This window comes from Schistocerca gregaria, chromosome X (assembly GCF_023897955.1).
Source record: "Schistocerca gregaria isolate iqSchGreg1 chromosome X, iqSchGreg1.2, whole genome shotgun sequence".
In the NCBI taxonomy this organism is placed as follows: Eukaryota; Metazoa; Arthropoda; class Insecta; order Orthoptera; family Acrididae; genus Schistocerca; species Schistocerca gregaria.
The window spans coordinates 652901562-652914337 of NC_064931.1; the positions used below are offsets into that span (position 1 = coordinate 652901562).

Sequence of the window (12776 nt, forward strand, 5' to 3'; positions counted from 1 at the left end):
AGAGAGAATATTTTTGTCAACTGCAGTGAAGACCCTCCCCCACTCCTCATTCATGTGGCACCTAATACATCCCCGATATATGTTCCATGTCTCGCTAAATATCTCAGAGATATTCTGCTTCACGTTTCAGCCAGTTTAGTCCCAAGAATAATTGTAATGCATGAGCTTTTGTGAAGAGCAGTAAATTTGGAAACTTTGTTATGAATACTTACAGTTTACTGATAAAATTTTGACCGTCAGTCTCTTTAGTCAAAACGCAGTCCGAATTCACTATCTGTATTTCAGCTGCCAAGTGTTAGTCAAACTACCACTTTAACTTAAAAAAAATGTGCACTCCACAGGTACTATACTACTCAATTAGCTGATTCCTTTGTGTAGTGCACCCCTGACCTGTCGAGGGGAGTTCTAAAATTCCCCATCCGATAATGCAAGTCCAGGAATCTGTAGCAAAGACCGTTGATGGAGCTTTTGGTTGAGACTCTCAACTCTGCTCCAAATCAAAGGCCACAATCAACTCTTGGGAACAATGCTGCAAATCTCAAGCTCTGCTTGCATCCGATGTGAGAGGCCAGCAGTAGCCTTTGCCAGCTTGACAGTATGAACTAAGAATGGCCTCTGAAGACATGCAATAGCTGTCATTAGTGCTGACGTGAGCCACAACTTGCAGATGACTGCACCCTGCATACTGGAGAGCTACCAAAGACTACCTGTACATTTCGGATAAGACCATCTGGCAGACATACCAAGTGCACATTGGCTTATTTTGAGCCCTGAACAATAAAAAATTACCTGTATGCCAATTTTCATTCTTTATTAGAGAAGGTTAACAGTTTATCGTTGCTTCAGAAATCGCTCCTTTTGTTGTGCTGTATGTTTCTGTTAATTTTTGTTCAAAAGATAATGTTAATATACATCCACTGATTCTGTACATGAAACATATTTAAAACTTAATTATCCTATAACATTGCTGACCAGCCACTCCTTTTGTTGTTATAGTAGCAATTGAATTTGTAATAATTAAATTTGAATTGCAATCTTAAATTACTGTTACAAGAAAATTAGTTGCATTTGTTCAGTGACTGTTATTCTTTTCCTCCTCCAGGCATCTTGCAGCTGCACCAATTTTGGTGTTTGTACCGGACACTCAGATGGCTCATGGAGGTCAGTCTGCATCAAATGATGGCTGTGTTGAAGGTGTCAGTGCCTCAACCTCACAAACACCTAATGATGAGTCTCCAGATGAAAAAGATTCTGTGGATGGTGCTACCAGTACTTTTGTGAACTCTCAAGAGGACAGAACAGATGCTACAAACACAGCAAATACAAGCACTGGTGATGCTGCTGTCAATTCGCCCATTGCAGTACCTGGTCAGAAAATAGATTGGTCCATCTATAAATCAGAAGTAGAACGCCTCAAAACATTCCGCAACTGGTCAGTTTCCTTTATGGACAAAGAAAAACTAGCTGCTGCTGGATTTGTGTATTACTGGGGCAGTGATGGTGTGAAGTGTGCTTTTTGTCACGCTGAAATTGGACATTGGGTTAGGGGTGATGATCCATTCCAGGAACATAAGAAATGGTCTCCCACATGTCCTTTCGTATCTGGGTTTGATGTTGGTAATGTACCAATAGATGAATCAACATTACCATTTCGGCCTCAGAAAAATCGCGCTTGTGATACCTGTGGAATATTTGGAATGGATGCTCCTGCACCTGGAGAGCTGATGGGTAAGCAGTTATTGATGTTTGTGCAGGGATCAATTGTGGCCAGAACTACTGATTCATTTTTGTTGTCACTGAAATATTATGGTTGTTCATAGCCTAATCATTTCATAAGAATGGGGGTGGGATATTAGTTTTGTTTTTTCATGTGGTAGTAAGAAATTAATTCGAGCTACAGAAAAGTGTGAACCAAAGTTCTAAAATTTGTGTGATATGGATTAATTTTTGTATTGTCATTACTTACATCCTGTTATTTCGTAGTTGTAACTACTGATTCAGTGCAGTATTAGAATTTTTCAGTGTGCTAAGGCTTTGAGGATAGGTCTGATGATTTAACAGGCATGCATATTTGCACTAAGATTTATATTTTCTGGGAATAGATAAAAATTATTGTTTCAGTACACAAGAGTTATGCTTAGTAATTAAAAAAGGATAATTGTGAAACGTAAGTGTAAAATGACACCATTGAAACTTACCTCTAAACAGATGTTGTGAGTACTGTAGTTAAGAGATTGTTCTTTCCTGTATGGTATTAGGTTAGTGCATAAGTTCATAGTGTTTTTGTGAGACCTTAACTTTTCCCGGCAAATTGAATGTTCAAATAATTTATGGGTTTGCTGCCGTGTGATGTTGTCGACCACCGTCGATATTTCAGTAGGAGCACACCCTGCCATTCTCGAGGAACAACTGCAAGGAGGAAGCAATGTGCACAGGAAATAAATACCTCAGTTCATAGAGGAGAAACAAGGAAAATACGACACACAGAACAAGTAACCCCAAAGCCAACACACAACCAAAGAAAACCATCAGAAATATAGATAGTGACTATTAATCAACAGGTGAGGTAGCCCTAATTCCGTCTCTCTGTTTTTTGATTGATATTTCTGATGTTGGTTGTCTTTGGTTGTGTGTTGACTTTGGGTTTACTTGTTCTATATGTGGTATTTTCCTTGTTTCTCCTCTGTGGACCGATGTATTAAACTCCCTTGCACATTGCTTCCTCCTTGCAGTTGTTCTAAGAGAATAGCAGGGTGTGATATCGGCAGTGGTCGACAATGTCACCCTGCAGCAAACCCATAAACGATTTGATCATAGAATTTTTGTTTTGCGTGTTCGTATTCCAGTTGCTATAGGTTTATTTACTGTCACTTTTTGTTCATACGATAGTTCACTGTTGCTATTTGAGTTTACATGTTGTCATTTTGTCATTTGGAGGTAGTGGGTGGAGCTGTGGATGCTAGAAAATGGAGTGTCAAGTGATGAAATCGGAACATTTCGAACATCCTTCTGTTAATTCAATAGAAGGCTGACAGCAGAGCCCTCCACAAACACATGCACCAGGAATGAGGATAGTACATTTGGACAGAGCACAGCAAAAGAATTGTTTATTCATTTTGAGGAGGATAGTTTTGAAATTAGTGACTCCCAAAGTTCAAGAAGACGTTCTGCATTTGATGAAAATAGTTTGAACACATGAATCTACAATGATCAACGATGGGCCAAAATCACAAAAACCAACAAGTGGTCATATTTGCATCTCTGCTTGCTTGTCATAAATTGGCTTGGAACAATGTTGACCATCCTGCATTATTACTGATGACCAGAAATGGTGTCTCCATGCTAACATAAGGAAAAGAAAGGAATGGTTGAACCCAAACAAAGCAACAACTCCCTGTACAAAGACTTGCACACATCCACAAAAGATAATGTTACGCATCTGGTGGAACAGTGTGACAGTGTGGTGTACTAGGAATTGCTTGCTGAGGTGTAATCATCACAGTTGACATTTGTCAGGACACACAGTCCTAAGGCAGTGACAAAGAAGACTGTGTGAAGTGATGCTAATCAAAGATAATGCCTGCCAGCATTCAGCTAGACTGACAAACGTAATGATATTGGAGTCAGGTTTGGGAAGCCATTCGCCACCCACCTTATTCAACTCGTCTTGTGTCCTCAGATTTTCACATTTTCCACTCTTAGCAAACAACCTTCAAGGAACTTCCTTTCCAGATGATAATGTGCTCCAAAAACGGCATAACAAGTTCTTCACCTCAAAACCTCGTGATTTATACAGTCGCAGAATCGAAAAGTTATCCTCTCAAATCCAAAATTGTTTTTGACGTGTTGCACACAAATAGCATCAGTTAAGGATATTAAACTAAATTAAGATTACAGGTACTTTCTGTGACTCACGTGCCAAGAATAGACAAACCTGTAATTCAGAATTTTAAGATTCAGTTTTCCTTAAATTTAGTGAACTGTGAAATTGTCCATAGACCATGCTAAACTTTTGTTTTGGTCAGAAGAATAATTTCACTACAGGGAATATAGTTGAGGTCATGGTTTGATAAAAATTAAAAACATTGCTTTCTTCCAACAGTGTCATTCCTAGTCTGCAGAGAGAGGTGGCAACAAGGGACACTTACTCCCCCGCCCCCGCCGCCTTTACCCTCTTGGAATCTGGAGTACAGAGTTTTCGTTAATTACAGACTTCTCATACACTTCTATAAGTGATTTCCCATGATTCCTTTAAACCTCTCATTTACCAGTTGTCATTATGTGGCTGATGTGAGACAGTTCTATGGCATTAGCCATCTACAGCTATACTATGCAAATCATTGGGAAGTGTATGGCAGAGGGTATGTCTCATTCTACCAGTTGCTGGGGTTTCTTCCCATTCTGTTCACGTATGGAGTGCAGGAAGAAGGATTGTTTAAAGACGCTGTGCCTGCAGTAATTATTCTGATCTTATATTCACGATCCATATGTGAGTGATATGTAGGGGGTTGTAATATATTCCTAGAGTAATCCTTTAAAGTCGGTTCATGGTACTTTGCTGTTAGACATAAACCATCCCAAGTATGTCTATCTTGAAGAATCTTTGAATTCATTCTCTTCAGTATATCTGACTCTCCAATGGGTCAAACAAACCTGTGACCATTTGTGCTGCCCTTCTCTGTATACATTCTATATCCCCCGTTAGTCCTATTTGGTATGGGTCCCACACACTTGAGCAATATTCTAGAACTGGGTGCATGAGTCATTTGTAAGCAATGTCCTTCGTAGTCTGATTGCAGTTCCCTAGTATTCCACTAATAAACTGAAATCTACCACCTGCTTTACCTACACTGAGACTGTGATCATTCCATTTCACGTGTAACATGCTGAAAATGGCAGTTGTAGGGTCCTGGATAAATTTGTGGGGATACCCATGGCGCCATTATACGAATAAGGAATTTTAAATGAAGCATTTTAATAGCTTTCTGTAATTGCTGTGTAAATGGAAATTTACATTGTTTGAAATTTAGCTAAATTTAGCTAAACTATTTTGTATACTCTTAACAGCTTTTAACTTTATTGGTAATGTGAATGATGAAATAAGGCAGTTTTGTAAGACAGGTACATTGAAAATTAATACCTTGATCAGAGATAACTATTTTGATGGACTATGTGTAATCAGTTTCTCCGAAAGTGCAGCAATAGAGGATGCCATTCCATTAACAGAGAAATTAGTTCTACTGGAAATCCATGGGGACAGCTTTTGCACACAACAGAAGTTAGTTTCATTGATTCCAAGAAGATACTTAGTATGCATAGCATTTCACATGTTTTTCCTTAGTGTTTCATATGTAGATTGAGACAGTTTCTTAATGTAAATACATTGAAGTCACTTAATCAGAGTTGATAGGAAGAGGAAATTTTTTAATCTTGGGTTCACTGTGTTCGAAATAACAAAACATAGTGGTGAGTGAAAAAGAGTGGTTAACAATATTAAGTTATAAAAACATTTATTGTCTTTATCCGGAGAGGTACTGCATTAATGGGTGCAATTTATGGACAGCGACAACTGTAGTGGACTGCAGGGAATAGTTTCATTACCATCTCTCTTCCATGGTGCACTGTAAATGGCTAGTTCTGATTTAGATTCTTTATTGCCTTTTACCACATGTAATGGAGTAGGCTTTACCGTGATGATATGATAAAATAGCAATAATTGTATTAATGTATGTTCACAGTATGTTTACAAATTAATCCTACATTAACATATTGTGCTGAGTTGCAGTCATAATCTTAAAACAGATTTCTACCCAAATAGCCAAGAATTCTCTTAAACTATAAAATGCATTGCGTATTAACTAGTCATACAGCTTACTTTTAAAATTTTTGGGAGATATATTGACTGCAGAAAGTGGCAATTCATTAAAAATTTTAGAGTAGTTCTCTGTTTGGAAGTAGCTCATTTTTGTCAATCTATGCCCAGGAAAGCCAGGACTAGTTTTGTTTCTGGTGTAATGACCATGTATATTCTCTCTAGTGCTAAACTCTGTGTGTTGTTTTTATTGTATATAGTGATGCATAGATAAATATTTTTCACTGTCAATATTTTGATTGTAGTGAATAAAGGATGGCAACATTCCCTTGAACCAACCTTACACTGTATTTGTAGTGCCTTTTTCTGAATCAGTTGTGCATGCCTGACATGAAAAGGGTGACCCCATAGCAACAGCCCATCAGGTATGAAACTGAAGTAGTTCAAAGTAAGCTATCCTAAGATATTTCTCACCAGATCAGCTAATTTCTGTAAGAGAAGACTCCTGTGGTATCTTTGTGTGGACATGGTTAATGTGAGGTTCCCAATTTAGCTTGGAATCGGTAAGTTTTCTGAGCAGCTTCACAGAATTTGATTTTACATCTTTAGCTTGTCCCAGCTGCAAATCCCTGAGTTGTATCGCGATGACACAGTAATTTGTTAGATTAGAACCAGTTAAGTGTTAAGGAGAGATTGTCCTGTGGTTTCTGGTGTAACCTTGACATATGTAGATATGTTGTTGTTAAAGTTGTATTGTCCGCATAGGAGATAACTGACTGAAGCAAAAGATAATGTGGTAAATCATTGATTGCAGCAATGAAGAATGGTTGAAGGGCAGAGCCCTGCGGCACACGAGAAGTGACATTCCTCAAGGAAGAATGGCTGTTTCTAATTGACACACATTCTCCTGTTTAGATTCCCCCTGCGGGTTCGGGGGTTAGAATAGGCCCGAGGTATTCCTGCCTGTCATAAGAGGCGACTAAAAGGAGTCCCTCCCCCTCAAGAGGGTAGTTAGCGCCTGCGTCCGGAGACGGACGGTTTCACGACCTATATTTGCGTTCATTTTGGTTTTTCACTTCTTCTGGTTTCTTCCTTCCTTTGGTTGGTTCCTTTCTTTGTTCTTTTCCATCTTGCTGTCTTACTTAATAGTTCTCCTTGCCTTCTTCTCCTTGCCTCCTTCTCCTTCTCTGGTCTCCGCTTCGGCGTTTGAGACAGTATGTCCTTTCTTTCCCTCTCTCCTTTCTTTTTCCTCTTCTTCCTTCCTTCCTTCCTTCCTGTGCGTGCCTGAAGGCCTTCGCACGCGTAGCCGGTGACGGGGTAACGCGTAATTCCCCGCCCTGGGTAGACAAGTAAGGCACGCACGTACCCCCTGGTAAAGGACAGGCCCAGGGAGGGGTGATTGCCTGAGCTGACACCTTCCGACCATGCCGATTGGTCCCTCCGTCCGTTTCTCGGGAGGTGTGACCTGAGGTGTGAACAATCACCTAAGGCGGGAGTGCCCTCTGAGAGGGTCCCCACAAGGAAGGAGCGCGCCATCGGAGACGCTGGCAATCATGGGGGATTCCTCCGCAATGGATTTCTCTTCTTCTTCTTCTCTCTCGACTTCTGCCCACAAACGGAAACTTGACCAGCCACCAGTGACAAAAGTACTACCGCCTGCCCCACAGTTCCTCGTAGTTTCTTGATCTGAGGACGGAAAGGATTTTTCCTCTGTCAACCCTTTCGTTATCCAGAAGGGCGTAGATGCCATAGCCGGATCTGTCAAGTCTTGTACCAGGTTGCGTAATGGTACCTTGTTACTAGAAACTGAGAGCGCCTTTCAGGCACAAAAACTGCTTCGGGCCACACTCCTGTACACGTTCCCTGTCCGGGTGGAGGCTCACCGCACTTTGAATTCGTCTCGTGGAGTGGTCTATACTAGATCACTCGACGGATTGACTGATGAGGAGATTCAGTCTTTCCTCGCTGAGCAGGGTGTGACGGCTGTCCATAGGGTCATGAAAAAGGTCAACAATGACCTTGTATCGACCCGGACACTTTTCTTGACCTTTACAGTGTTCAGCTGCCGTCACGCATCAAGGCGGGCTACGAGGTTATCTCTGTTCGCCCCTATGTCCCGACATCTACGCGCTGCTACCAGTGTCAGCATTTCAATCACACTCACCATTCTTGTTCCAATGCGGCTACATGTGTGACTTGTGGCAGGGATGCCCATGAGGGTGACTGTCCACCTCCGTCTTCTCGTTGTGTGAACTGTTGCGGTGACCATCCAACGTCCTCCCGCGACTGTCCCGTCTACAAGGAAGAACGCTGTATCTAAGAAATTCGGGTCTAAGAGAAAGTCTCCACCTCGGCTGCTCGCAAGCTATTCGCTAGCAGGAAGCCCACGTTGCTCCCAGCGGGGAAGTACAGTACTGTCCTCGCCTCTCCACTCGCACCGTCCTCTCGTCGTAGCCCTCCAGGAAACGAAGCTACGCCCATGCGATCAAATTGCCTTGGCACACTACACCTCTGAGCGTTTTGACTTACCCCTGTGGCAGGTATTCCGGCTCATGAAGGGGTTATGTTGCTGGTCCGGGATGATATCTACTATGATCCCACCACATTGCACACCGGCCTGCAGGCAGTTGCCGTCCGCATTACTCTCCCCAATTTTACATTTTCCATTTGTACCGTTTACACTCCATCGTCGTCTGTCGTTACCAGGGCAGACATGCTGCAAATTATTGCTCAGCTCCCTGCACCATTTTTGTTAACTGGAGACTTCAATGCTCACCATCCTCTTTGGGGCTCTCCAGCATCCTGTCCGAGGGGCTCCCTGGTAGCAGACGTTTTCAACCAGCTCAATCTAGTCTGCCTTAATACTGGCGCCCCTACTTTCCTTTCAGACACCTCTCACACCTATTCCCATTTGGACCTCTCTGCCTGTACTACCCAACTTGCACGCCGGTTTGAGTGGTATGCTCTTTCTGATACATATTCGAGCGACCACTTCCCGTGTGTTATCCATCTCCTGAATCATACCCCCTCTCCCTGCTCAACTAGTTGGAACTTCTCCAAAGCAGACTGGGGGCTCTTCACTTCCAGGGCGACCTTTCAGGATCAAACCTTTTCAAGCTGCGATAGTCAGGCCGCACACCTCACGGAAGTCATTCTCACTGCTGCTGAATATTCCATCCCTCACACAACTTCTTCTCCACGCCGCGTACCGGTCCCCTGGTGGACCGCAGCATGTAGAGACGCCTTACGTGCTCGTCGACGTGCTTTACGCACCTTTAAATGCCACCCTACAGTGGCGAATTGTATCAATTATAAACGATTACGTGCGCAGTGTCGTCGTATTTTTAAAGAAAGCAAGAAAGCCAGCTGGGCTGCTTTCACAAGCACCTTCAACAGTTTTACTCCTTCTGTTGTCTGGGGTAGCCTGCGCCGGCTATCTGGCACTAAGGTCCACTCACCAGTTTCTGGCTTGACGGTCGCGAATGACGTCCTTGTGGCCACTGAGGATGTCTCCAATGCCTTCAGCAGCTTTTTCGCAGAGGTTTCGAGCTCCACTCATTACCCCCCTGCCTTTCTCCCTCGAAAGCATGCAGAGGAGGCTCGGACACCTAATTTCCACTCCTCGAATTGTGAAAACTACAATGCCCCATTCACCATGCGGGAACTCGAAAATGCACTTGCCCGGTCACGGTCCTCCACTCCGGGACCTGATTCTATTCATATTCAGATGCTGAAGAACCTTTCTCCTGCTTGTAAAGGTTTCCTTCTTCGTACTTACAATCGCATCTGGATTGAGGAACATGTTCCCGCATGCTGGCGCGAGTCTATTGTTGTACCGATTCCTAAGCCGGGGAAGGACAAGCACTTGCCTTCCAGTTATTGACCCATCTCGCTTACCAGCTGTGTCTGTAAGGTGATGGAACGAATGGTTAACTCTCGGTTGGTTTGCGTGCTCGAATCTCGACGCCTACTTACCAATGTACAATGTGGATTTCGTAGGCGCCGCTCTGCTGTTGACCATCTGGTTACCCTGTCGACCTTCATTATGCATAACTTCTTGCGGAAGCGCCCGACCGCTGCTGTGTTCTTTGATTTGGAGAAGGCTTAAGACACCTGTTGGAGGGCGGACATTCTCCGCACCATGCATACATGGGGCTTTCGCGGTCGCCTCCCTCTTTTTATTCGTTCCTTTTTAATGGATCGACAGTTCAGGGTACGTGTGGGTTCTGTCCTGTCACACCTTTCGCCAGGAAAATGGGGTGCCACAGGGCTCCGTTTTGAGCATCGCTCTCTTTGCCATAGCGATCAATCCAATAATGGATTGCCTCCCAGATGATGTATCAGGCTCCCTTTTCGTGGACGATTTTACCATCTATTGCAGCGCACAGCGTACATGTTTCCTGGAGCGCTCTCTTCAGCGTTCTCTTGACCGTCTTTACTCCTGGAGTGTCGCCAATGGCTTCCGTTTTTCTGCCGAGAAAACGGTCTGTATTAACTTCTGGCGCTACAAAGAGTTTCTCCCACCGGCCTTACGACTCGGCCCCCGTTGCTCCCCATTCGTGGAGACAACAAAATTTTTAGGCCTTACATTTGACAGAAAACTTAGTTGGTCTCCACATGTGTCACATTTGGCTGCCCGTTGTACCCGTTCTCTAAATGTCCTCCGTGTTCTCAGTGGCACGTCGTGGGGAGCGGATCGAACTGTCCTACTTCGCCTATATCGGTCGATCGCCCGCTCCAAGCTGGATTATGGGTGCTTTGTATATACTCCTCTGCACGGCCATCCATCTTACGCCGCCTCAACTCCATACAACATCGGGGTTTACGGCTTGTGATCAGAGCGTTTTATACTAGTCCCGTCGAGAGTCTTAATGCTGAAGCCGGTGAATTGCCACTCACCTACTGGTGCAATATGCTGCCTTGTCGTTACGTCTGTTGGCTACTGTCAATGCCCGACCACCCATCGTATCATTCCTTTTTTGATGACACTCTTGACCGTCAATATGGGTTGTATGTCTCTGCCCTGCTACCCCCTGGAGTTCGCTTTCGTCGTCTCCTTCAACACCTTGATTTTTCGCTCTCTGCAACCTTTAGAGTGGGCGAGAGCCACACGCCACCTTGGCTCCAGGCTCAGGTTCGCGTTCACCTTGACCTCCGCTCGCTCCCAAAGGAGGTTACCCCCGGTTCAGTATACCACTCTCGTTTTGTCGAACTTCGTTCGAAGTTCATTAATATGACCTTCATTTATACAGATGGCTTTAAGACCAACGACGGGGTCGGGTGTTCTTTTATTGTCGGGGCACAAAGTTTTAAATACCGGCTACATGGCCATTGTTCGGTCTTCACAGCTGAGCTCTTTGCCCTCTACCAGGCTGTTCTTTATGTCTTTGCCACCGACATTCTGCTTATGTCATCTGCTCTGATTCTCTGAGCGCCATCCAGAGCCTCAGTGATCCGTATCCGGTTCACCCTTTGGTGCACCGGATCCAACGCTCAGCTGGTGGACGACGGGTCTCCAGTTAGCTTTATGTGGGTTCCTGGCCATGTCGGTATCCCTGGGAACGAAGCTGCAGATGCCGCAGCCAAGGCTGCGGTCCTCCAGCCTCGGACGGCTTCTTGTTGTGTCCCTTCATCAGATTGTAGCACGGTCATTTTATCGCTGTGGCATGCCGGTTGGGCTGCACTTAGGGACAACAAGCTTCGGGCCTTGAAACCTCTTCCCGTAGCTGTGACGTCGTCCTCACGTCCTTCTCGGCGGGAGGAGGTCGTTTTGGCCCGGCTACGAATTGGACACTGCCAGTTCAGCCATCGCCATCTGCTGACGGCAGTGCCGGCGCCATTCTGTCCATGTGGGCAATTGCTGACGGTCCGCCACATTTTAACGTCCTGTCCGGATTTTACTACGCTGCGTCTTGATCTTGGCCTGCCATGTACTCTGGATGCCATTTTAGCGGATGACCCAGGAGCTGCTGCTCGCGTTCTTCGTTTTATCAACTTGACACACCTGTCTAAGGACGTTTGATTATGCTGTAGTTTTTTTTAATCCTATGCCTGTTAATACGTCTTTTATAGTGTTGTCCCTTTTAGTTGCTGTTTTAACCTTGTGCCTCGCGGTACATTCCTAAATTAGTCAGGGCACTAATGACCATTGTAGTTGTGCGCCCTAGAACCACAAAAAAATTAAAAAAATCCTGTTTAGATAAGAATCCGTTACCTCTAGTGTTATGTTTATTCCACGATACTGTAATTTCGCTAAGAAGCACTTAAATAGCACAGTTCAATAGACTGTTATTTTCAAGTACATTTGGTGTCTGATTAACAACTTAAAGGACTGTGGAAGTGGTGTTGTGTTTCCCCCCCCTCCCCCTCCCCTTTCTTCCCAAAGTAGTTACTAAGTTGTATGTGAAAACTGCTTCGGATATTTTGGAATAAGTTGCAGCAGTAGACACTGGTGTGAAGTACTCAGGGAAATACTTCCCTCCTTTTTGCATATAGGTATAACTTCGAAATTTTTGTCTGGTCAGAGAAAACCCAAAATTGTAGGCTTTTATTCATAATAAAAGAAAGCAGTTTGTTAATAAAGTGTATTGTCCTTTTTCATCATGTTAAGTAGTCAGTAGCAGTAAATGCTTTTGTTAGTCTGAAAATTTTGAAATGAAATTTACAAAATTTGTGAGCGTAAAAAGATCATAATGTATATCATGCCTTGCAGGAAGCTGATCAGCAAGTGTCTCAGTTGCTGATATTTGACTGGATAATTTTTTATCTTAAATCATGTACTGCAGTAGTAAAGCATTGACTGAGCTGTTCTGGCTTAATCAGAATGTCTAGAGTTTGGATAGAAGTTAATTCTTATGTAATAATATCTCAAGCAGCCTTGCATTTGTTTGGAGCTCCTTCTATGTAATCTTCATAGGCAACTTGCTTTGATAAGTTTAAGTTTGGCTTTTATATACATATTTTT

General features: G+C 43.6%; 1 protein-coding gene across 1 annotated transcript in view; it reads left to right on the plus strand.

Annotated features, from left to right (window-relative positions):
- Positions 1-12776, plus strand: part of LOC126298787 (baculoviral IAP repeat-containing protein 7-like) — an 83500-nt gene that overhangs the window by 13341 nt on the left and 57383 nt on the right. Inside the window, exon 2 of the mRNA XM_049990248.1 lies at positions 1103-1728. Within this exon, the coding sequence (XP_049846205.1) occupies positions 1149-1728 (580 nt within the window). The 5' untranslated portion in view covers positions 1103-1148. The remainder of the gene's footprint in view (positions 1-1102; positions 1729-12776) is intronic.